The 24157-nt window shown below is 46.0% G+C and overlaps 1 protein-coding gene across 4 annotated transcripts in view; it reads left to right on the top strand.

Annotated features, from left to right (window-relative positions):
- MAPKAP1 (MAPK associated protein 1) overlaps nt 1–24157 on the top strand; it is a 79632-nt gene that overhangs the window by 24369 nt on the left and 31106 nt on the right. For all 4 annotated transcript variants that reach the window (XM_071453859.1, XM_071453857.1, XM_071453860.1 and 1 more), the window contains 3 exons: nt 7851–8023; nt 12525–12701; nt 19812–19921. In XM_071453859.1, coding sequence (XP_071309960.1) covers nt 7851–8023; nt 12525–12701; nt 19812–19921 — 460 coding nt within the window. The remainder of the gene's footprint in view (nt 1–7850; nt 8024–12524; nt 12702–19811; nt 19922–24157) is intronic.

Here is a 24157-nt window from a genome sequence, read left to right as displayed (position 1 = left end):
GGGAGAGAAAGTTGGGGTTTGTAATTTCTCATAGGACAGTCTAAAAGACCATGCCTTTACTTTGACCTTAGTAGTTGAAAAATCATTTTAAAGCATTGATGGTAATTATGGAGATAGGGCTCACTTATGTGTCTGTTTAAGCACCATGAAATCACTAACCAAAGAGTTCTTGTTTTGTAGTTAAACATTAAATGTCAGTGAAGTGGTAATTGGTTTATTCTTGATTCCAGTATAAATTTATATTTCATTATTTTTTTCAATTTATCCAACATTTCCCACTCAGAATTTGTAAAGGCAATATAATGGTCAGATTTTTTCCATGTAAATTCTTTTGTTTCCCTATCTGAACCAAAGAGGAAGAAAATTCTCACTATCTTCCTAATTCTAGTAGAGCTTGCTTGATTTTCTAATAAGAGCAGTTTCTCAGGTCTTTGTGGAGATTGAATTTATGAATTTATCATACTTCAGGCTGCTATGGACCTAAATCCTGGGGGAAAAAATGTTGAAAACACTTTATGTCAGAAAATGTCCTGCATCAAAGTTGCTTGAACAGCCCATCAGGGCATTTTCACATATTTTAAGGGCAAAAGCTTTAAGGTTAAAGTCTTTAATGGTCCTTTTAGAGGTGGCCCGAGTGCCACGAGGCTGTTGAGGTGCTGGAGGGGAGACCCCCCCTGGAACTGGTCCTGTGTGATGGATGCACTGGTGTGCCAGCACCTGCTGCCAGGAGGGAGGCAGCGTCAGTGGGACGCTCTATTTGTTGTTTATTATTTGTTATTTATCAGTGCTGTGGCACCTGCCCTGGCACGGGGGGCACGCACTCCATGACACCCTGGTCCAAGAGTGCAAAATTATTGAGTGCAAGGAAATCTGGCTTGAAGGGGGTACTTTGGGACTGATGCTGAGAAAGAAATCGCCTGGTGGAGGAAATCAAATCCCATCTCCATGAGCTGCCTGACTCCACATCACATTCTGTCTCTCTGATGGTTTTTAAATTGAGGGGCAAAAAGCTGTTGTGATAGTGTCACTAAACACTGCAGAACAAATTTCCATATAAAACCCTTCCTAGGTAGGAAATTCCAGTTAATAATAGTTTGGAGGAAACCCTATAGTAAAACTTGGGCATATTAACTATTAAGAGTTTAATTTGAGCTCTGGGGGAAATGATGTATTGAGATAGGTACAGTAAAACTGATGAGATTGCAGGCAGGTTTTACAGATGATTTTCTCTTTCTTTTAAGAATAATTGAGTCATTTTAATGATAAGCCTTGCTTGGCTTCTTTGAATGGACTGCATGTAATTAGTTGTAGCTTCAACTTTGAAATGTTTTGACAGAAAATGTATCATTTAGAGGGTGCATTTTTCCAGCATCCGCCTTTGATATTTGTTCATTTTCTGCGAGGCACAACTTTGCTGCTTCAGGTCAAATCCCAGGCAGGGCTGCGCTGCCTTTGTTGCCCGGATGGTTTCGTGCAGGATGAGGGAGGATGGTTGCAGAGAAGGTGTTTGGCAGGCAGCTGGAGCCCGTTCCAGCCGAGCGCAGCACCTGCGGGCCGGCGGCGGGGCCGCGCTGCCGCTGCCCTGCTGCAGCTTCAGCTGCCAGCCATGCCGCGCGCCTGCCTCTGCCTAATTAGAGGCATGATTTGTGAAACGCTGGCTATTTATTTAATTAATCACCGGCACAAAGCTATAAAACCCATATTTTAAAAATCCCTGTTAGTTTGCCATGTGGTTAATAGATTGTGGCACATTAAAAAGTGACACGGTGATGTATTAAAAATGTTCCACCTCAGGTTGGCTGATGTCCTCGAGGAACTTGAGCTGTCTGCTTTGTGCAGCAGAAGCAGAGGATTAGAGGCTGATCTGTTCAAGGATTGAATATTTCTGAAAACATTTATCTTTTTTAGAGCATCTGTTCGTTAAAATAGATCGTGGCACGTTCCTTAACGCACAAATAATGTTTATGGTGTAGTTTTAATTATAAGTTTTGGTTGCATTTTGTTATTACAAAGAATAACTCTATTCCTCAGTATTAAATTGTAATGTTTATTACAAAGTAAAATATGTATAATTCTTCGAAAGAGGCTGTTTCTTCTCCTCACCAGAAGGAATTCGAGGATGGTTTGGGGTAATGAATGCATTTCTGCTGCAGCTGGAGCAACAACACTTGGATCAATGTGTTTTTATCCCAGGGCTGCAGGGCAGGCTGAGCCGGTGCCACAGGGCTGGTGGGACATCCCACCCTCTGTGTTGGCTTGGGCACACGGAGAGGGAGCCAGTGTGGGGCAAAATGCCAGGGGAGTGTGGCAGGGGAGGGATGGACAGGGCCATTTGTCCTAAACCTGACACCTACATGGACAAAAACACAGCCTGGGCTGTAACAGGGACAGACCTGGGGCTTCTCCCTCCCTCCACATAGCATTTGTCCGAAAAAAAGCAGTATTAAGAATTCACATTAATAGCACTCCAAGTAAACCAGATTTGAATTCATAGAGTTGTACAAATGAATGTGTGTTACTATAATTGAAACGAGCTGTTACCAGCACTATGTGTCTTATTCTTTGCTCAGGACTTACATAATTTTATTAATTGTGGGAGTGAATGCCAAGCAAGAGCAGGCAGTGATCTGGGTGCTGGGCTGTGTGGTTATTTCTGTAAATCTGGTTCTGAGTGTGAGGACGTGTTCAGGTGGAAGCGTGGAAGGAACCTGTCCAGCTCGGAGGTGATGTCTCTCAGCTGTGTGTTGTATAATTAACTGGTACATGAGGAGGGGGCTGGAATAAAACATGAGCATGTTAATGCAGCCTGGAGCTGGGGTTGTACTGATCATTGCCATGCAGAGGACGCCTTGCTCAGAGCTGCTGCTGCCTCTGCAGCCTGCACAACATCTGGACCTTTAATTGACAAATCGCCTGGTGCTCTGCAGAGCAGGCATGCTAACTGAAGTCAACAATTTAGAATAAAAAATAATAGTGTGTTATTTACCTTGCAGTTAAATATTCATACTTTGTTATGCTTTGGATAACAGGAAATTACTGGGTTAAATTTTTATGAATAGTGACATTGTGAATAAGATAAATTAAGTATTTAATGATGTTAATGGAGTTTTACATCGTGATCTGCTAACTCTGCAGCACAAGCTGGGGCGATGCAAAGGAGAATCCTGTCCTCAGAAGGGAACAACTTTGGGCTTCACTGAGGAGCTGCAGGGCTGGCAGTGGCTGCACCCCAGCCTCTCTGGGGTGTCCTCCACCTCTGGTTTGGGAATAACAGGAGGAACCAAGTGCCCAAAGGGATGAAAAACCCCAGTGCTGGTGTAACCACCTGATGAAACAAACACCATTCCAGTCTTGCCATGGTAGGGATCAGTGTGGTGGGTTGGAGAAGGAAAGAAAAAAGAAAAATATGGTCCCTTATACTGCCATAAACATCTGTGCTCTGATCTGTTAGAAATTTCTGTGTGTTGTAAATACTGGGTTATTGTATTTTCACTTTTCCCCTTCAAGTATTTTCTGTGTGTCAATTAAATTCACAAGCGGGTAAGTTACGTTGTGGAGGTGATTGCTGGGTCACAGAGTGTAGTCAACACCCTGTCACCCAAACCAAAAAACATTGAACTGAGTTTAAAAGTGAGAAGACATTTTGCATTTGGGAATGGAAAGGCATTTGTTTCCATTTTGTGCAGTGTTTAGCGTTGTTTGCTGGGAGGTGAGTCAATGACTTGAATTAATTATAATTACTGAAGAGACGTATACTGATTGAGCAAATAAAGTAGTAAGCTCATTCGTGCCAAGGCCATCTAATTAAATGCTAACTTTGGGTAAGCTAGATGTGCATGAAAGATTAATTTTAAGAGGTTTTTATGACTCCCACTAAATAATGATTCAGTAAAATCTTTGCATTATATCATTAGAACATCTAATCTTAAAGTGATATAACATTTAGTCACAGAACTCCATTGTGCAGGAAGAGGCAGTAAATTGTCAGTGTTGAAAATCAATCACTTTTCTCTCGGAATTGTTTATGGACTTTGTTTTAATTTTGTGCCTGGTGTGCAGTGAAGCAAAGCAGGAGTGGGGAGGACACGCTGTGCCTGACTCTCTCCCCAGGAGCTGTGGGATGGGGGAGCTCTCCCCATGTCCTGGCTCAGGTGCAGTGTCACAGATCTGCTGAAGGTGCACTTACCTGCTCTTGGAGGGAGGGGTGCATTCCCTCATGGACTTCGATTAAAATTTGATTTTCAATCTTACAAAGACATCTTATGTTGGAAGGACTGATAAATTTTAAATAATTTTTTTTTTTAATTTGACGTACTGTAGAAGAGCACCAGGGAGCCTTAAAAGAGTCCATCAATAAAAATACTAGGAAAATTTTCTATGATTTATTGTACATTTTCAGTGTATCCAGTTACTCCTCACTTTCTTAAAGGATTGGTGGGATATAACATTTCTAACAATAAAAGCTTAATGGAATCAGATTTGTGATTTCCTAGAAAATTAACGAGATATTTTGTCAATTTTATTCCAGACTTCATTTGTCAGAATATACAGTGTCCAGTGACAAGCTAAAAGAATTTTTTGACAAATTAACTGTGCCACAGGTGACAGATCAGGAAAATGTTAATTTAACAGCCCCTTTATGCTTCCCAGATTTATTGGAGGCTATTAAGGAAACTCCAAATGGTAAGGCCCCTGGCCCTGAATAGATTTTCCATTGAATTTTATACAGGATCTATTAATAAAGTTTGATGCTGCCTCTTTGAATATCGGTAATTGTCCTTTATCTTCTGGGTTTCCTCAGCATTTCCACTTGGAATACAGTTTTTAGTTGGGAGCCAGAAGTCATTGTGGTTCCAGGAATGGCTGTGGTTCCAAGTGATTCCTCCTGGAGAGGAGGCTGCAGGTCCCTGCAGAGCCCAGGAGCTGTCCCTGGGCTGGCTCTGAGCCCTGGCCACGGCTGGTCCCTGTGTCCCTGTGTCCCTGTGTCCCTGTGTCCCTCTGTCCCTCTGTCCCATTGTCCCTGTGTCCCTGTGCCCAGTGTCCCTGTGTCCCTGTGTCCCTGTGTCCCTGTGTCCCTGTGCCCAGTGTCCCTGTGTCCCTGTGTCCCTGTGTCCCTGTGCCCAGTGTCCCTGTGTCCCTCTGTCCCTGTGTCCCTGTGCCCAGTGTCCCTGTGTCCCTCTGTCCCTCTGTCCCTCTGTCCCTCTGTCCCATTGTCCCTGTGTCCCTGTGCCCAGTGTCCCTCTGTCCCTGTGCCCAGTGTCCCTCTGTCCCTGTGTCCCTCTGTCCCACTGTCCCTGTGTCCCTGTGCCCAGTGTCCCTCTGTCCCTCTGTCCCTCTGTCCCAGTGCCACCAGGCCAGCCCTCGCCCCGTGGGCTCTCAGCAGGTCAGTAATTGAGCTCTCAGGGACTTCTGCACAATTAACACTCTGCAGGATGTTATGGATTCCCTCAGACAGGGACCTGATTGCTTGGATTTATATTGTGGTTCTGAACCAGTACCACCAATTTGCCATAAACACAGTGGGGGTTTCCTCCAGGCCCCCTTGGCGTGGGACTGATCAGTCTGACCAAGGGTTTGTACAAACATTTCCTACCCAGTGTGACAATGGTGTTCTCTTCACTGCTAGAAAATCCAACTGGCTTCAGGTTTCAGCCTTTCTAGTACCTCGTGGCCGTCAGCTTTACAGACCTTAAATTAATAAAACTATTTCTCTGACTTTTTAAAAGTATAACAGCAGTGAGTATAACAGCAGTGCTTTGAGCTGTTTCCCAGCCCTGCTGTTGTTGGGATTGCTCCCCTTGCTCACAGAGCAGTTGGAATCCTCATAGGTGTGGGAGTTTTACCTGGTTTGAGTCATTTTGGTGTTCACATTGAGTGTTTGTGAGCAGGAGAACAGGATAGCTGTGGTGGAGATAGTAAAGACAGTAAAAATAGGCTGGAGGAGGCAGAGGAGATTTAGAGATGGGGAGGACTAAGGAAGGTTTAGTTAAAAACCAGCAAACACCAGGTCAGGGTGTGGGGCAAGGCAGAGCCATGGAGGGAGAGGAGCCCAGGAGTGTGAGTGCCAGGTTGGGGACAGCTGCAGCCCAGGCTCCCTGGCCAGGTGATTTTATAAATTCCTGGGTTTGGGCTGTGAGCTCACACTGTCTGGTCTCTCTGGCTCTCAGTCCCAGCTCCTGGCTCCTTTCTCCCTTCCTGGCTGGGTGTATCAATTGTAACCTTGGCATCAACTCCCACATCTGGGTGTCCATTTTTCTTGGGTTTTCCATTATCAGGACCCAGCATTACTTACAATTCTGCCCTCCTTGGATTTATATGTGTAACTGGCATAGTGTGCCAAGGAGTGCCATTAATTTCCCATTCATTTCCTGGTGGCTGCTGTTTGCTCTTTCTCTTGCCAAGGCAGCCCCAGCTCGGGGGTCTCTGGGCAGGACCAAGGTCACCAACACCCTCAGCCCCCCTGTGTGCCCTGGGTGTGTGCACCTGGGCACACACAGCTGAGCTGTTACCCACTACTGGCTCCTTTCCCTTTCAAAATGAGTCCTGGAAGTAGAAAAGCAGGAGAGATGGAGAGGCAGAAACCCACCCTGGTGGTTTTTAGCAGCTGTAGCTCTGTTGTGTTCATGACCTCATGGGGTTAAGGTGTTCCAGAGGGTCCCGAGCACATGAGCTCAACCAAAGCTTGTTCAGGTTTATCCAAGCAAAGTGAAGGAATGTCCCATGTTCTGTTGCAAACCTAACCCTTCCTTTAAATTAGCCAAACCGGTTTCTTCTTACCCTAAAAATATGGGAAGAGGAGGTATCTGTTCTATAAAAATGCTTTCTTAAAAAATAAATGTATTATGTTGGGATGGATTTTGATAATACTTTTAGCTATGCCAGTATGAATAATTTTAATTTTTAAATTCCTATTACTTCTCTAATTTATAATCACACTGAAGGATCAAATGGTTTCTAACAATATATTGAAATTAGCACATGGCATTTAACTCCCTGTTTTATGCTCTCATTATAGATTTATAGCATTGAATCCTTTTTTTCTGTTACTTAGAATTCCAAGTGATTAATTCAAAAAGCTCTTTCTCTTCTCAAGGCCCTTGTCGTATGGAGAGAGATGGAGATGCAGAGTTACCTGGAGTTCTTTGGAGGAGGGGGTCAGGATGTGCAATTTTTGTTTGTTTAGAAGATTTCTGGGTGAAAGCTGCAGTCCTACCTGCAGTGTATTAAACATCCTTTTCTTGTAATGCCAATGTCATAGATCTGTGTTGCTGTGTGCTTTATGGTTTATTTAAATGTCAATCTCCAGGGCAAAAAATGGGTTCTTTTCATCCAGTAAGTTCCAGTAAACCCCAATATTAGTTGATTTTTGCTGGTGCCCTCAAGCAGAGCAGTTCAGCGGCTCAGCTGCGTGTGTGGTTTTGTTCTGCTCAAGGTGGGTGGGTGTCTGTGCTCCCTCTGGGGCTGGGGGCTCCTCAGGTGCTGGGGAAGAACTGCAGAAGACAGCAGAAATGCAGAAACAATTTGGAAGTCTTAGGCTGGTTTGTTGGGTCCCTCTTCCTCCCCATCCCACGCATCATTCCGGTTTTTTGGATTCTGCAGGAACATGGGATCCTACAGCAAAGTTCAGGCTCTTTATGGAAATCTGTGAAATCATGTCCAGACATTTCATGGACTTTTTACAGATAAACAGCAGGGAAATAATTGGAATTTAAATGTTTAATCTCCTTCCAATTTTAAGCCATAGCAGCTTATTTTAGTTTTCCTGCTGAGCCAAATTCCGTCCGCCCAGATTTTGTATAAACCCCGTGACACTTTTTGATACATCCTGATGAATTGTGTTTCCTCACCAGGGCCATGTTGGTACAACAGCAACCAAAAAAATCGATGTCTACCTCCCCCTGCACACGAGCCAGGACAAGCTGCAGCCCATGACCGTGGTGACCATCGCCAACGCCAAGGTGCACGACCTGATCGGGCTCATCTGCTGGCAATATACAAGTGAGGGACGGGAACCCAAGCTGAAGTAATGCTCTTTCTTTACTACCTCCTGACCTCTCCATTTCTCCTCTGCAGCCTTTTTTGCATACTGAAACGGATTTCTGTGTCAATGTTTGGAAATAGGAATCCTAGCACCTTCACATGTAGCAGTATTTCCCTCCGAGCAGCACACGTGCACCTCCAGCCAGTTCTCTTTCAATTAACTGCTGTGTGCTGGGAAATGATCAACAGGAAGGCTTGGACCTGTAAATGAACCATCATTTCAAAACTATGTAAAGATAATGCAAACTTTCTCTCTTTTGGTGTCACAGAGGCATTTGTTATTTCATATCCCATCCATTCTTTGCTAGTGTCCTTAATGGCTGAGATCATAAGATGTCAGATAAAGTCCAGAACTCCTCTAAGTCCCTCTGCTCCGCTGGAGCACTGGTGGTGGTTAGTAAGAGCTGTTCCTTTTTCCTAGCAGATGACAGCAGATGCATAGAAAGGTTCTTCAGAACAGCTCACCTGAGCAGCTTTCGTTTTAGAACAGCTGTGTAAAATACTTCTGGTTTTGCTGGGCCATAGAACATAGAACAAGGACTTAAAGTAGTTTATTACAGAGCTGTCAGTAGCAGTTACTGGCAGGGATGTCCCTGGTGCAAAGGAGGTTGATAGTTTTGTTTGAGTTTTTTCTATATGAGCCAAATTTCACGTTTTTATTGTTCCTGGAATATTGAATGAATGGGGTGGGGTTTTTTGATCCTGAATTTCACAGCTCACTCTTTCAGCATTTTTCAGGAGCCCTGGAGGGCTCAGCAGCCTTAGCTGCTGCTGTGGCACAGCTGTGGGGGAATGGGAGTCAGGGCACTTGGGCTCCCATGTTTGGGTTTGCTGATTTCTGTTCCATAGACAGGGCAGGCAGGAAAGCCCCTCTGGAAAACACGTCCATGGATGTTCTTTCTTTGGATATGGATTTTTCCTTAGCTCTTCTCAACAGACATGTGAAATGTTTCTGGGGTTTAACACTTGGGTTTGATTTGTCCTTTTTTATGTTCTGGAGAAGAAATATAAAATTATTCACAGATGGTGCCATTTCATTTGCTGTTATTAATTTCTGTTCATTATATCACAAGTTCAGAGAAGCGTCCTTTGTGTATGATGAGGCTATTTTTTAATGAGTAAGACTGCACTGATGTCAGTCTTTGGGCACACACATATTTTTCAGGAACACAGCAGAGCTCAAATGGAACAGCACCCGTCAGTGGAGTGTTCCATGAACCATCACTGCCCACAGCAAAAGGCAACAGTGGGAAGAAATGAATTTCACTGTCTGCCTTGAAGGATAAGATGTTATAATGTGTCAAAAAGTGCTCATGAGCAAGGAGGCTGTCCAATGTAATCAAATCTCAGGCAGAGAGAATAAAATAAATAATGGAGGCGTGAGTTCCCAAGAGCACAGTCAGACACAGCAGCAGCAGCTGAGAATCTGGGGACAAAGGCTCAGGCTGAGGGCCAGAGCCTTGAGTTTCCAAGAAGTTTCTTTTCTTGTAGGTCCTTAATTATTTCTCGTCATCTTTTTTTTAGCTTTGCTGACTGCCAGTCCTGAAGCAAGGATTGATTTAACTGTAAACTAATTCTCATATATCCAAGTAAGGAAGCAGCTCGTGTAGGGTGCCCATTCTACATTGGCCATTTGCTCCTGATTCAGTCAGGTGAGAGTGTGAAAAGACAAAATGGGGATCATTGTGGCACTGCACTAAAATCCATCTATAGAATGCCTCAGATGGGTATGCAAGGCATGCAGAGTGACAACTATACCTGCTAGTGACACTGTGAGAATAATGAGGAGGTTTTAGACTTTATAATTAGGAGAAACAACCCCCTCTGTCTTTAGGAAAAGAATATATTACTGCCTAATTCCTTTTCCTAAAAGATAGGTGTAAGAGTCTGAAGTGAATGAGTACTAGCTGACACCTTTGAGAACATTCTGTATTCAATTAGGCTGCCTTTTTTATTATAATTGTGTTGTATTTGTCTCTATTCAGTCTCTTGGTTCCAGGAACACTGGCAGTGTTAGCAGCCCTGTCCCTGGCCTCCCACACATGGACCTGGGTTGTAACCCAGCATTTTCTTGCCAGCCCCTGACAGATGTGCTGGAATGATTCCACCTGCAAAAAATAAACAAAATCCCTTTCTAGGAAGAAATTAATAGTGAGATGCACAATTCCAATAGATTTGCTATTTTTAGAAGTGAGGAGCGAATCTCTCCTTTTTGTGCTGAACTTGTAAGTTCCCAACTTCAATCTGCCTCAGCCTGGTGGAGGTTCAAAGTGCAGAACAGTTTTACTCACTGGACTATTTTGTGGTTTTTTTTTTACCACATGGTGACAAAATCTGTTCAGGAGTCCAGCCCAGGAGTGCAGACATCTGTAACCCCTCTGTTCTGTGGGGTGTGGCCAGTGCTGTGCATTTCCCCAGTTTGCTGGGACAGGAGCTGGTGGCACTGGGGCCTGCTGGGTGTGTTCTGCTGCCCCGTGGCTGTGCCTTCCTCCAGCTGGGGACAAGGGCAGGAGGGACAGGGCACAGGGGATGGCTCCCACTGCCAGAGGGCAGGGATGGGTGGGATATGGGGAATTAGGAGTTCCTGGCTCTGAGGCTGGTGAAGCCCTGGCACAGGGTGCCCAGAGCAGCTGTGGCTGCTCCATCCCAGGAAGGGTTCAAGGCCAGAAAGTTTCTTTACTAGTATCTGCAGAATTTCCAAAATTCAGAGTGGTGAATGTTGCTGAATTACCTTTGGTGAGCAAATTTGCAGCTTACATTAACAGCAATGCATCATTATTCCCTGTTTTCTATAATAAATGTCTTAGTCATGACAAGATGCCTATAGATCACCTGGACTAAGCACTCTCAATAAAGCACAGTTGCAACCAAAGGTTTGTGAATTAATTGAGAAAATTGCAAATCAGGTAGTCAGTGAAATAATTCATTGTCACATCCAATCAATAAACTTTGTAAATCAACTCATTTAATTCAAAAAATGATCTATATAGATCAAGCGACCAATTAAACAATTAGCATACACTTTACAATTAATTAATTTAAGCATCAATCATGCAATTAAAACTCCAAATTTAAACTGCAGAGTTTAGAAACACGCTGCCACATGCACCTCCAGCTTTACTGCATGGCTGGGGAAAGGCCTGAGTGCTGGCAGGTTTACAGTCAGAAAGAATACTTATTTTCAGGTCAATAATTTAAACTGAAGTAACATTTGAAATAGATTTCAATGTTAGGAAATTATGATTAATACCTGTTTGGTAGCTATAAATGGTTGTTTCCCTGTGAGCTTTCATCTGTGGAAAGAAAGAGGCTCGGCTCTTTATTTCTTTCACATTGTATCTGTTTCAGCTTTCTGTGTTAGTTCTGCTTGTTGGTGTTAATTAATTTATGACTGCTTTTAGTGACTGAACTTAGGTATTTAGTAAAGGTAAGTTTTCTGCTAATCATTGCTACTGTGTTGGATAGATATTTACTTTTCCCATAGTTCATGACCCTGCTCACCTGCCCAAGAGCACTCTGCTTTTCCAGCCTACAGACACTAAACTTCCACAGCTGTTTGACCTGTGAAAAATCACAGACACCACTTGTTTGCCTTTAGCTCTGAAGTGTAGTCATCGTATAAATAAATACATTTTCACAGATGGAGAAATATCCTTCCTGCTTTATGAAATCATGAAACTTTTATAGATTTTAGTGTATTTTAATCATTGTCAGTTTTTGTTTGCAGAGCAGTTAAGGACGAAGACTGCTCTGCTCTGAGGTTTGGGGTTTTTCCATGGCAGCAGGACACGTTGTGACCTCTGGGGACACCTTTGTGTGGTGTCACCATGCCATTTGAGGCAGTGCCCTGTGCAGGTGGCTCTGTGCAGGTGGCTCTGTCCAGGTGTCCCCGTGCAGGTGTCCCTGTGCAGGTGTCCCCGAGCAGGTGCCCCTGGCCCTGTGCAGGTGTCCCCGAGCAGGTGCCCCTGTCCCCATGCAGGTGTCCCTGTGCAGGTGTCCCCGAGCAGGTGGCTCTGTGTAGGTGTCCCCATCCAGGTGTCCCCGTGCAGGTGTCCCCGAGCAGGTGCCCCTGGCCCTGTGCAGGTGTCCCCGAGCAGGTGCCCCTGGCCCCATGCAGGTGTCCCCATGCAGGTGGCCCCGAGCAGGTGGCTCTGTGCAGGTGTCCCCATGCAGGTGGCCCCGAGCAGGTGGCCCCGAGCAGGTGGCCCCTGGCCCTGTGCAGGTGTCCCCGAGCAGGTGTCCCCATCCAGGTGTCCCCATCCAGGTGTCCCCGAGCAGGTGTCCCCGAGCAGGTGGCTCTGTGCAGGTGTCCCCATCCAGGTGTCCCCGTGCAGGTGTTCCCGAGCAGGTGTCCCCGAGCAGGTGGCTCTGTGCAGGTGTCCCCGTGCAGGTGTCCCTGTGCAGGTGTCCCCGAGCAGGTGCCCCTGGCCCCGTGCAGGTGTGGTGCCAGCCCAGGCTGTGCTGAGTGCAGCTCTCTGTTGCAGTGACAATGTCAGCGCCTACTGCCTGCACATCGCCGAGGACGACGGCGAGGTGGACACGGACTTCCCGCCCCTGGACTCCAACGAGCCCATCCACAAGTTTGGCTTCAGCACGCTGGCCCTGGTGGAGAAGTACTCGTCCCCAGGGCTGGCAGCCAAGCAGTCGCTCTTCGTGCGCATGTGAGTACCTGGCTGGGCACAGCCACCTCCCTCCTCTTCCTCCTCCTCCTCCTCTGCCTCCCTTCTCCTGGCTTCACCAGCAGCCCGGGGCCACAGCCCTTGGTGATGCTCTGCAGTGAGGTGGTTTTACAGACAAATAGTTGCAGTGTGGCTCAATAACAGTGAGAAGAGAAATGAGCAGTAACCAAGCACACCAGCTGGACTGGACATTCCCCTCCCAAGTCCAGAAGAGTTTGGGGAGGGACACCCCACCCACCCCGGAGACCTCAGCTGTCTGACTTGTAGATCAAGAAGAATTTGCTATGTCCTTTTCAGTGAAGTAGGGCTATATACTGTGTTTCATCACTTTTATTTTTCTTTACTTGTGAATGAAAAATCTCTTAAACTATCAGAAGGCCTTAATTACTAGAACAAAATGCCAGGAGCATAAGCCACTTCTTACTTGGGAAAAATATTTCATGTTTGGAGCTCTTGAAATGAAAATGCTAATAGGGTTTTCCTGGTTATTGGACATTACTTACATTTCTTAACACTACAGCTGCTTCTAGTTCTGAATAATCAGACATTTTTTTTAAATCTGGCTTATTTAATTAGTTTTTATATTCTTTATTGTGTACTGTGTTTCTTAGCGACGTTGCAAAGCATCCTACAGAAAGCCATTGTCAGAAATCCCACGTGTATTCCCAGAGGCCACATTCACTTTGTTCCACTGCATCAGGGCACTGGGAAATAAAATATTCTGGCCCCAGTGTTCACAAGTAAGTTATTCAAGGCTGAGATGCTGGGCTGTGCTGCACTGAGGCCGTGGTGAGGAAGGGGAGGTCATTGTCAATAGACAACTCTAAATTGCTGCTGATTTCTCATCTGGATGGAGTGTCCTTCCCCAGCTGTGCCCCCAGAGCTGCCCTGGGTGTCACTGCAGTGACCAGGTGTGGGTCAGGGGCTGGGGCTGCCCTTCCATGGGAGCCCAGAGACCTCGGCAGGGTCAGGGGCTGCCCAGAGAGCTCTGCCTGCAGCTGGCAGCAGGAGAAGGGTCCAGCTGCAGGGCTTGCAGAAAAATGCAAAATCCTTTGGTTTACCATCATTTGTGCTGATGTGAGGAGCTTCCTTCTAGCTTGGAAGGTGCTGCTGAGGAGAAATAGGACAGCTGCATCATAAGCAATGCTCTTCTGAAAGGGTCAGTTTGGTGTTGCCAGCGTTCACATTTTAATTTTAAATGGCTTGTGATTACTGTGTAAATAGCTAGGTTTAAATTAGAATTTTTAATGCGTCCCCTAGAATAAAGAATTACTTGATCATCACTTGATCAAAACGTTGTTACCTCTGTGAGTTTACATGTGTGTGCTGTCTTATTTTTGTAGGGATTTGCTGTAAATTCTATGTCTTCTTCCTCCCCTGTCACCCTACCCGTGCATGTAATTGTGGTTCTATATTTTGCATCTCTTTTTTTTTTCCTCTTCGTGCTGAAGTACTTCAGCTGCTGCCATGTCAGCCTTGTGACTTGTAATGTTTATTAATATTGAATCACTGTTGAAAAATGTTGATGCTTGTGAGGAGCTCCGTGCTGGAGCCGTGCTCCTCCTCGCGGGCTGAGCGCAGTGGGGCCCTGCCAGGGTCCCCCCTTCTGCAGGACATGTTTGAGCAGAAACAGTTTGCAGAACTTTATTCACTTCAACTCCTGCCAAGGCAAACTCTGAGCCACTCGAGTTAGCTGTAAATACCCAGGGGTGGTGGCTGGAAGTAGCCCACAGTGCAGTTTATATTCCGAGCTGGATGGGAATGTCTTTGTGGCTGTACAGAGTAGTAAATAATTGAGTTTGATTAGGGAGAGGGACCTCATTATCCCCCCACCTGTGCCCAGCTGGTAGGGGAGGGTCGAAATGAAGCCATTAGCTGTCGCTCTTACTGGCATCTCAAAGAGCTCAAATACATCTGTGTCTTATTTTCTTTTCTGGCACAATCAGTCGAGCAAGCTAAGCAGGCATGACCGAATTTGGCAAGTTCCAAGGACTCTGGCAAAGTTACACAAGGAGAAGAAGGAGGGCAGTCATTCTGGCTGCTCACTGCCCATTAGTCTAGCGAGTTGTGTTTTTGGAAGGTGGCTGCTGTGGAAAGCAGAGCTTTGTCCAACACCAGGCACGGCACCCACACACGGCCCCGCTCTCCATCCAGGGGGTTTGCCAGGGAGAGGCAAACACAGCACCACATCCATGGAAATACAGACTTCTCGAGGTGGTGAGGTCATACCTGAAAGGCTTAAAATAAATCTGTACCATCGTTAGGGCTTTTTCCCTTGGAAATTTTATTATTGGAACTTGACACACTCGATCTAATGGTGTTTTGAGGAGCTGTAGCTCAGCTGCCAGTTGGCACACAGAGGAAATTTGGCATCCAGTTCTTCTGCTCTGTAGCACTTTTTTCTGTTTTGATATTGTACTTAAATTGCTTTGACTATTATATACAAATTTTCAAAGCCATACCCGATAGTTTAAGGTTTGAAACCCTTTTAAAATACCAGACTTGCATTGTGCATTTGCAAATTCAGTTCAAAGCCCTGAAATGTGTTTTTTCTTGGACTCCAGCAGCAGTCCCCAAAAGGCCTGTTCCTGATTTGTACATGGAGGTGGATAACCTGCAAAGTACATTTAGAATATTCATATAAAATTTAAGACAGTTAATGTGGGTGCAAAATTAAGAGTGTGGCTCCCAGGATAGTGGAGAGGGAGGGATAGGAGGGCATCAGAAAATTTGATGGAGGGCTAAGGACTGTTATAGTGGTGTCAAAATGCAGCCAGTTAAACTCAATAGTGCACAGAGCTATGCAAGGCCAATCTGAGATGCACAAAAGCAGGTAATTTAGGCTCAGAATAAAAATTGTGGCTGGTATTATTTAGTCAGTTCCTATCACTGTGCACTTTATCTTAAAAATTACCCAGCTTAAGGTAAGTCCATTGCATCAGCTGGGATTTTGAGTCTTAAGTCTGACTTTTTGCTGATCAAGTGGAAATTGCTATTAGTCACTCCCAGGCACTTCCAGCCATGCCAGCTGGTTATGCAGTGAGCTTTAAGTGCTATAAATTCCATTTCTGGACAGTAAATTCCACTTCTGTGTTAAGAAAAAAAAAGAAAAAAAAAATCAAAAATTTTAAAAATTGCTCTAAATTGGAAAGGAGCTTTTCAAAAAGTTCTCATTCAGAGCAGAAACCCTTTGTCCTTCCATTGTGGGTTTTGTTTTGTGGCAAAAGGAGGGACCCTGCCTGTTCCTGTGGCACCTCAGCACCACGAGGAGAGCTTCTGCCTGTGCTGCTGCTTCCCTTTCCCTCTCCTGAACCTTGCCACCCTGGCTCCAGCACGGAGGCTGTAAAAGAAGATGGAAAGCCAAGTTACTGCAGAATGATCACTATCATTAACATTCACGGGTGGTTCACTTATCATTCCTGACTGCACAGACATGGCAGCCGTTATGAAACGTCCACAGGTGTAGCACGATGATACATATTACATTGTGCCACAATGGATTTATGTATTCTGTAACAAAAGAAAAGTGTAATGAAAAAATACAGAAGGTAATCCTTTATTCCTCCACTGCACAATTTATCAGTAATGCCTGTGGATGATAAGTGCCAGGGATTTCCTTTGCTTGATTTAACCTTGTCACCCAGGTATGTTTTTGCAAAATGACAGAAAATACAAGCTAAGGAATTTCTTTGGCTTCCAATTTGCCAGCAGCACTTTTAATTGATTGACCAGCATCTGCTTGTCTGTCCTATTTTCAGTGTGTTGACCTAAAAGGAAAGTATCACACCTTAGCAGAGGGAGGTAAAACACATTGTTAGTGATTGCAATTAGGGACGTGCTGGGATTGATTGGGCTGAGTGAGGACAGTCCATGCCCATGGCCAGGGCAGAGCACGCTGGGCAGGGGTGGGCTGAGGTGGGTGTGTGTTTCTCCAGCCCAGTCTGCTGTGCTGTGGCCACACCAGGCAGGGCTGGGCTGGGCTGGTGGTGCTCCAGAAGCTCCGGAGCTTAGCACAGCTCCAGGACACCCTGGCAGCGTGTCCAGCGCCAGGACAAGGAGCAGTGGCCTTAAACTAAACCACAGCAAGTTCCACCTCAAAGCGAGGAAGAGCTGCTTTCCATGGAGGGTGGCAGAGCCCTGGAACAGCTGCCCAGGAGGGGCTGCAGTCTCCCTCTCTGGAGACATCCCAGACCCACCTGGCCACATTCCTGTGTCCCCTGCTCTGGGTGACCCTGCCTGGGAGGGGATTGGACACGGGGATCTCCAGAGGTCACTTCCCACCCCAGCTAATCTGTGATTCCACAGGGCTTCTCCTCTGGGCACAGCAACGTGCCCTGACTCTGGCCTGGCCCCAGGATGACGGCAGGAGCTCTTTGGTCCACCCTGGCTCAGATGCGAGGGCTTGCCGAGTGCTGAAATGTTGCTCTGACGTGGTGGTGCCTTGTGAGAGGGGAGTCGGGCAGGGAGGGGAGCAGCTGGAGCAGGGTGGGGGTCCAGCCCCTCTGGCTCTGCTCCAGAGCAAACAGCCAAGAGTTTACAAAAGCGGGGCGCGCTCTGCGTCCCACCGCTCCTGCCAAGCACTCACTCACGGCTCGCACACTAAATATAGCCAAACACACAGGCTTTCTTATTTTGCTTTGATCAGTAAAATAAACTTTCAAAGATTGTTCTGGGATGAGATCCAGCTTCTGAGGCAAAGAATGGCCGTGGCTCGGGCAGGGGTTAGTAATGGAGTGTCAGGGAAATCAGCCTGACAGTTCTCAGGCCAGCTGCTCAATGGAAAGAACCGGCTGAGCCGGGCCAGCCCGGAACACGGGCGGGATCACAGCAGCCTGTGCTCTTCAGCAGCTGAAGTGTCAGGAACTGAGGCAGAATCTTCCATTTTTGGGACGTTCCTGATCGTGGGAGTGTGAGCAGCCCTGAGCTGGGGCCATCTGCCAATGGCCACTCTGTGCCCAGTGGGAAGGGGGCTGCAGGCCCTGCTGTGTTTGGGGTGAACAATGCTGAAAAGCGTTTTGTACAAAGGGGACGATTGTGACTCCGGTTGTTTTGGCCATAGCAGGTTATGGAAGCCTTCTGTTGCCCTTGCAATTTCTTTTTTCCTTGGAATATTCTAATTTATTTCCCTGGACTTTGGTTGGAATTTTCTGGAAAATTCCTGTAGGTATTGCAGAGCATCATATGAATTACCTGGAGGCACCAAGTGTTGTGATGGTCTGGTCCAGCATGGAGGGCTCTTCATGCAGCACTTCAATGAGAAACCTTGTGTTGTTTAAATAAAAGCACAAAGGTAGTTTCCTTTTTGTGATTATAACTGTAGAATAGGTTTTTCACCTTAAAGGATCCAGTGAATCTTGCTCAGCAGGTCAGCTGGGGCTGTGAGGCTTTTGGGAAGCGAGGGATTGGCCCGGTAAAGGGCAGGTGTGTAGTGCTCGTGCAGGTCATGGGGCTCCACAGCAGCTTCAAGGGAAATTTGCTCCTCAGTGAAGTGCTGGGGAAGATCTCTGCTCATTGCAGGCGTTAGCTCTGAGCCCTGGGGCTGTTCCCAGGACAGCAGTGTCACCTGCAGTGGCACTCCCTCCCTCAGCTCTGCTCCTGAACACGCGGCAGAAACAGAGGGAAAAGTAGATGCATGAAAAGGTTGGGATTATTTGGTTTGAAGACGAGTAAGATAGAGTTATAAATAATAAATGGTCTGGAGAACATAAATTTGGGCTTTTAGGCAGTTTCATTTTGCCAGGAACAAAGGGAATTGAAAATGAAATTCAGATGAGACCAACGCAGAACCGAGGAGAGGGAAACGGCGTCTCACACCAGTGAGGGGGGACAGGGGGACATCTCCTGAGCCCAGGCTTGGCTGCTGCTCCCAGGAGCACAAGTGGCCCCCAGGACACCGAGCTGTGACCAGCACGTGGCCGGGCAGGGGCTCCTGGCCCCTGGGTCAGGCTGCAGACAGTGCCCTGAGCTGTGAGTGGCGAGGGCTCTGTCCGGGCTGGGTCACCGTGGGCTGGGGATGCTGTGTCTGATGTGACCTGAGCTCCAACCTCTGGTCCCAGCATTTGTGTTTCAAAGTGACATGTAATATGGGTTTGTTTTGCAGGATGTACTTGTGTGGCTTGGATTGCTTTCGCCTGCCAGTTGCTTTTAAAAATATTCCAGCTGTGCTGTTCATATAGAGCTGTACTCCCTGATTAAAATTCCTGGTTGCCAGATACAAGGCTCCTCCTCCTGCCCAAATAGCTTTGCAAACCAGTTTTTTCCATGCAGAGCAATCTCTCCGGTGGGAGCCTTCAGCTCTCGGATTTCCCTGGAACTGTCTGCAGTGACATCTACTGACATGAGCCGAGACTGACTGCGAGGGCTAAGGGGCAAAATTTACTGATCTGCTCATTCAGAGTCTCTTCTATTATATTGTCATCTTCTCTGCTTCCCCAGGGGTGCCCCTCTCGCTGCCTGTGAGCAGTATCCCCCACAGCTGTCCCCGTGCTCTTTGCAATCCTTCCCCCAGTGTGGCCTCTCCCATGGGTGATGGCCAGGACAAGGACCCCCTGCCTTGGATCTTTCTGGGGGATTTTGTGCCATTGTGTTCACAAAAACGTGTCCGAAGGAGCCCCGTTAGGCTGGGAGTAATGCATTGAGGCAGTTCCCTGATAGTGCTGCAAAGCTGCTGTCACTGCAGGGTGTGCTGCCCCTTGTCCCTAACGGTTTGTTACGTGTGGGACCCAGGTGAAAATGGCACTGCAAACTGCTTTTCTGTTGTGTGCTGTGAAGCACAGACACGAGCTGAGGAGATGAGGAGCCCCCCAGGTACACTGGCTCATTTTTCTCTTCTAATGCTGAATGCCAAATGATCAAAAATAACAATAAATTAGGAAAATCCTTACACCCCTTGTCTTAAATCTCAACCCATTTTGGCTGGTTTTGTCTCTGCCTTGCTCAGGCAGTTTGCTTGGTTTCTCCTTTTAACTTCCCTTTCCAGCCCAACTTCGTTAACCGTGTGCCTAACGAGTGCTTTGCTTGAAGCTAACGAGGGCTGCGGGGAGCTGCCAGTGATGATTGTTTTGTAAAACTGCATGTGCATCTGTCTTGCAGAAATGCTGCTCATGGATTCTCACTTATTCAGGTGGACAGTATGAAGGTCACCATGAAGGATATCTTACAAAAGGCCTTAAAGAGAAGGAAGGGATCACAGAGAGGCTCAGGTGGGTTATTTATCGTATTTTCTAGAGGGCAGGGTGTTTTCTCCACGAGTATATTTTATATCTCTTTTTAACTGTTGTGAACGTTGCTCAGGTTTTGGGGGGTTGTGTCCCAGCCCCACTCACAGCAGTTCTGTGCACAGGTCTGTGTTCTCCATGCTGGCACAAAGCTGGCAGTGCAGGAGCTGCATAATGTTTGCTGCAGAGCAGTATATCCATTCCTGCAAATATTTATTTATGATAACAAAGCCATTTGCATTCAAGACCAGTTCATGGTAATTTGGGATGATGGGTAGAAGTGCAGCAAGTCCAGCCCATGATAGAGTTTGTATATATACTTCTAATTTATGTAATAAAATTATGCTTAGTGTGATTTTAAATAATTTCAAGGATTCGTTGTTACTTGTAGTGAAAAATTTACTTTCTGCAATGTTATCAAAATAGTGCTGTTATAGTTAAGGCATATGAACACTTAAAAAAGGCAAATGTACAGTGCTCGTATTTCTATTTTAAACAATGTTTTTCTGGGGGGTAGATGTGCATTCACATATATGTTAGTGTATATATTTCAGAAGTATAAGGCCAAGAGATCTTTCCAGCAACAAGAAATAATTACTGAGAGAAATTGCACTGAGTCTTGTCACGCAACAAAGGAACTTTAATATAAACCCATCTATATAGTGGGAAAGATAAGGATCTTGTCTTTGTAAATGAATGAAACCTCCTTATACACCCTCAGTTTTAACTATGGGAAAAGAAAATAAACCCCGTTCTCCTTAGAAAAAGTAGTTCAGTGCAGTTTTTAAATGCGTGTATAATCTGTCATGGATTTAATTAGCTATCTTCAGATGAGAGCTGAAGTTTTAATAAAAGTTAGAAGAGATAACACAGTGAAGGACACGGATGAGCTGTCTCAAGGCCATATTCCAAGGGAACGATAAGAGCTGTAAAAAATGGCAGAGAAGAGCAATTGAATGGAGCAATGAAAATCTGATTCTCGTAAAAAAAAAAAAGGGGGGGGGGAGGAGGAGAGGAGCAGTGCCGGGGGTGGAGAGGAGCCCCGGCAGCCTGCAGCAATTTGGAGGGTGGCCAGGAGCCATCGCTCAGGCCGGCTGCGCGCCGCGCTCCAGATGTGCCAGCGGCACTCGCGCCCTGCCAGCTGACTGCGCCGTGTGATAACCTGCTCTCTGGATGCCCATCGCTGGCCGCTGAGATAGAATTAAATGATGATGATCTTCCCACAAGTTGGGAGAGGAAACAATGCATATAAATCTTGATTTCATCTCAGCGTGAGAAGTCTTTATCCATCATCACTCATAATGAACAAGTCGTTAGCGGCGATGAATGGTGGTGGGGTTTTTTCAAACACCTCTTTTGTTCACTTTTTGGGTGACTTTTATTTATTTCCTGGGGTCAGATTTCCCTTCCCTGAAGGAAGGTTGCTAAAGGATTCACTTAGCTCAGTCTTTAAACTGCTTCCCCCCTTCGTGTAACAGATGTTTTATTCTTTGTCCATTTGAAATTTGATTCTGCTTTGACTTTGTTATTTTTGCTCAGTAGTTTAGAGAAGGAATGGACCTGGCATTTCTTCCTTCAGCTAATACAGTCACCTCTGCTGCCTTGGCCCTCCTGCTCAGAGCCCTTTTCAGGAACAGGGTATATAGGGATGTATCAGAATTTTTTATCACCATTAACTTACCTTATCCAAACCTTTCCGTATTCCCAATTCCATCCCTCTCCCAAAATGTGGATGATCTTTAGGAGAGTGGGGGGGGCTTAGGAAGGTCTTGGTGTTATCTTCAAAGCAGCAGCAATTGTGGCTGTGTGCACAGAGGGGACCCTCTGGATCCAGACAGGCTGTGCCAGCCCCCATCTGCCAGGGGCTGGCTGTGCTGTGAGGGCAGGGAGAGCTCAGGATGCCACCACAGTGGGCACAGAGAGACTGGAGCAGGAGTAAAAGGAAAGATTTTGCCATCATTTCTCACCTACCCCCAGATCCCTCACCATTGCAGAGGATGTGCCTCTCGCTGTCACTGGGAGATGCAGGGATAAATGGAATTGCAGATCAGAGCATTAGCACAGCACAGGCCTGGGCCAGGGTGCTTCAGGTCATTATTAACCAGTGGATTAGGATGTCAAAGTTCTGAATAAAAGATAAGACATAATTTAGGAGAAACGTTTCTCCTCATTCAGCAATGTTTCCTTTAAAGCTGATTGGTCTGATTTTTAAAAAGTCGTTACTAAAAATAGGCTGAACGTGTTTATTTAAAGTTTTTGGAATATTTTAATAAAACAGAAATGCCCATGAGCTTTTCTGCCTGTCTGAAATTGGCCTCCAGATCAGCCTTTTCAGGACAGATGAATTTATTGCATTATAGCTTATGCTGTTGTCAAGTACTGGTAGAAGCAGTTGCTTTCTGATCTGTTTTCACCACTGACTTACAGGACATTTTTCAGATTGGTCCTGAATTGGTAGGAAAATGCAAACCTGGGTTGGCTACTTTGGGTGAGGAAAATTTGAGGAATTCCTGTGGTACAATTGGGAAGGGTTTGTTCAGCATGACTAGGGGTTTTAGGCTAGTTTTCTCTAAATACTTTGTTCAGCCAGTAAAGATTATTTGTTGCAGCAAAATACTGATCAGTAAGAGACAGAAGTGGGCTAGAACCTTTTCTTCATGGAAAGGGGCCTGAAAAAACAGCAGCAATATTCTGACTGTGCCTAGCTCTATTTAGATAACATTATTGCAAACTGTTCAAACTATTTCACCTTCCTTGCAATTCTTCTTCCTTAGTGTCTCAGGGCTTTTGACATATGAACTCTGACCATTTTTAAATACTAATATTTGAGGCAGCCAAGGGGAAGTGCAGGTGGTGAAGTAACTGGATGTGTTGTAGCTGAGAGAGCCTGGCCCCGAGTCCTCTCCTGGAGGACGTGGCTGTCCTGCAGCAGGACTGTGGGACCTGGTGCCCCGTCCCACCACAGGCACCCACGGGGGGTTAATGGCAATGCTGCATCATCTCCTGCCACGTGCCCAAATCACCAGCCAGGAGAAGCACAGGAATATCTGCAAGTTAGGAGAAAGCCTGCAACAACCAGTCAGTGCTGCATACTGGAGAAGATAAATCTGCAGAGGAAATCGTTGAGGCAGATGTTTAATTAGTTGGAGCCAGGCTGGATAAATCAGGATAGGAGCTGTCTATGCAGATATGCTGGTGTGCCTTCCCTTCCTCTGGGCTGGTGTCACTGCCTTTGGAAACAAACTGTTCTTTCTGCTGAGGAGAGAAGCAGCAGAAGGAGTCCTACAGCCTCTCCCTTACTGTAATGGATTCCCCTGTGTACAGTCATAAAATAGAAAATGTAATTGATGTTTTCTTATGGTAATGAAAACTAACGAAGTCGAATACTTTATCATCAATTTGTTTAACCTATTGCGTGCTCAGCAGCATGTATTGCACAGGCATATTTCATGGGAGGGCTGGAAATAAAGCTCTGCAGTTCTGGGATGAGCTTCTAGGGGAGACTGCTCTAATCCAGGATGGGCCACCTTGAGGGGGCTCAGGGGCATTGCTCATGCAAGAGGGTTTTCTGAAAATAGCCCAGATGGGAGAGAAAGGGCCAAGGATGGGCACAGAGAGGGGAGCTGGAAGCTCCATCCGTGCCACAGGGACCTGGCTGGGCACTGGGATAACAGCCCTTGGAGAACACTCGTGTCCAGAGGTAGTTTAAGGGTTGTTCTGTATAATCCTGCCATGCCTACATCTCCTTTCTTTGTGCACTTCAGCAGCTGATGGTGTAAATAAAAAATCTCTCTGCAGTGTGGCAGATCTGCAGAAAAGAACTCACATGCTGGAGATTGAGAGCATAAGAACTTCCTGTTCTCCTTGAATTTATCAGTAAAAATGTCAGATACTGTGCTGTCTGGATTTTGAACAGCTCTAATAACCGAGTCCTGAAAAGCTGTTTTAGAAGGTGAGATTTGGGTGTTTTAGTAGCTGGGATAATTCTGCTCCCCAGAGATCAGTTAACATTAACTTCTGGAGGTAAGTTAGGTAGCTGTTGGGCATGCTTGAAATCCCACTGTCAGCTTGGCAGAGGAAGCTTTGTAGGTCGTACAGATCAGGTTGCAGAACTGTAAAACACCATTACCCCTAGAGCTTGATTTGCTTTACTGGGAAATGATTTTCCTGCTCGGTCAGGCTGGTGTGTGTTTCTGCTGGTCTTACTTTCACCAGTACTCA

This window comes from Agelaius tricolor, unplaced genomic scaffold (genome assembly GCF_023055355.1).
Source record: "Agelaius tricolor isolate 1412-34295 unplaced genomic scaffold, bAgeTri1.0.p SCAF_38, whole genome shotgun sequence".
Classification (NCBI taxonomy): Eukaryota; Metazoa; Chordata; class Aves; order Passeriformes; family Icteridae; genus Agelaius; species Agelaius tricolor.
This window is presented reverse-complemented; position numbering and strand designations above follow the sequence as displayed.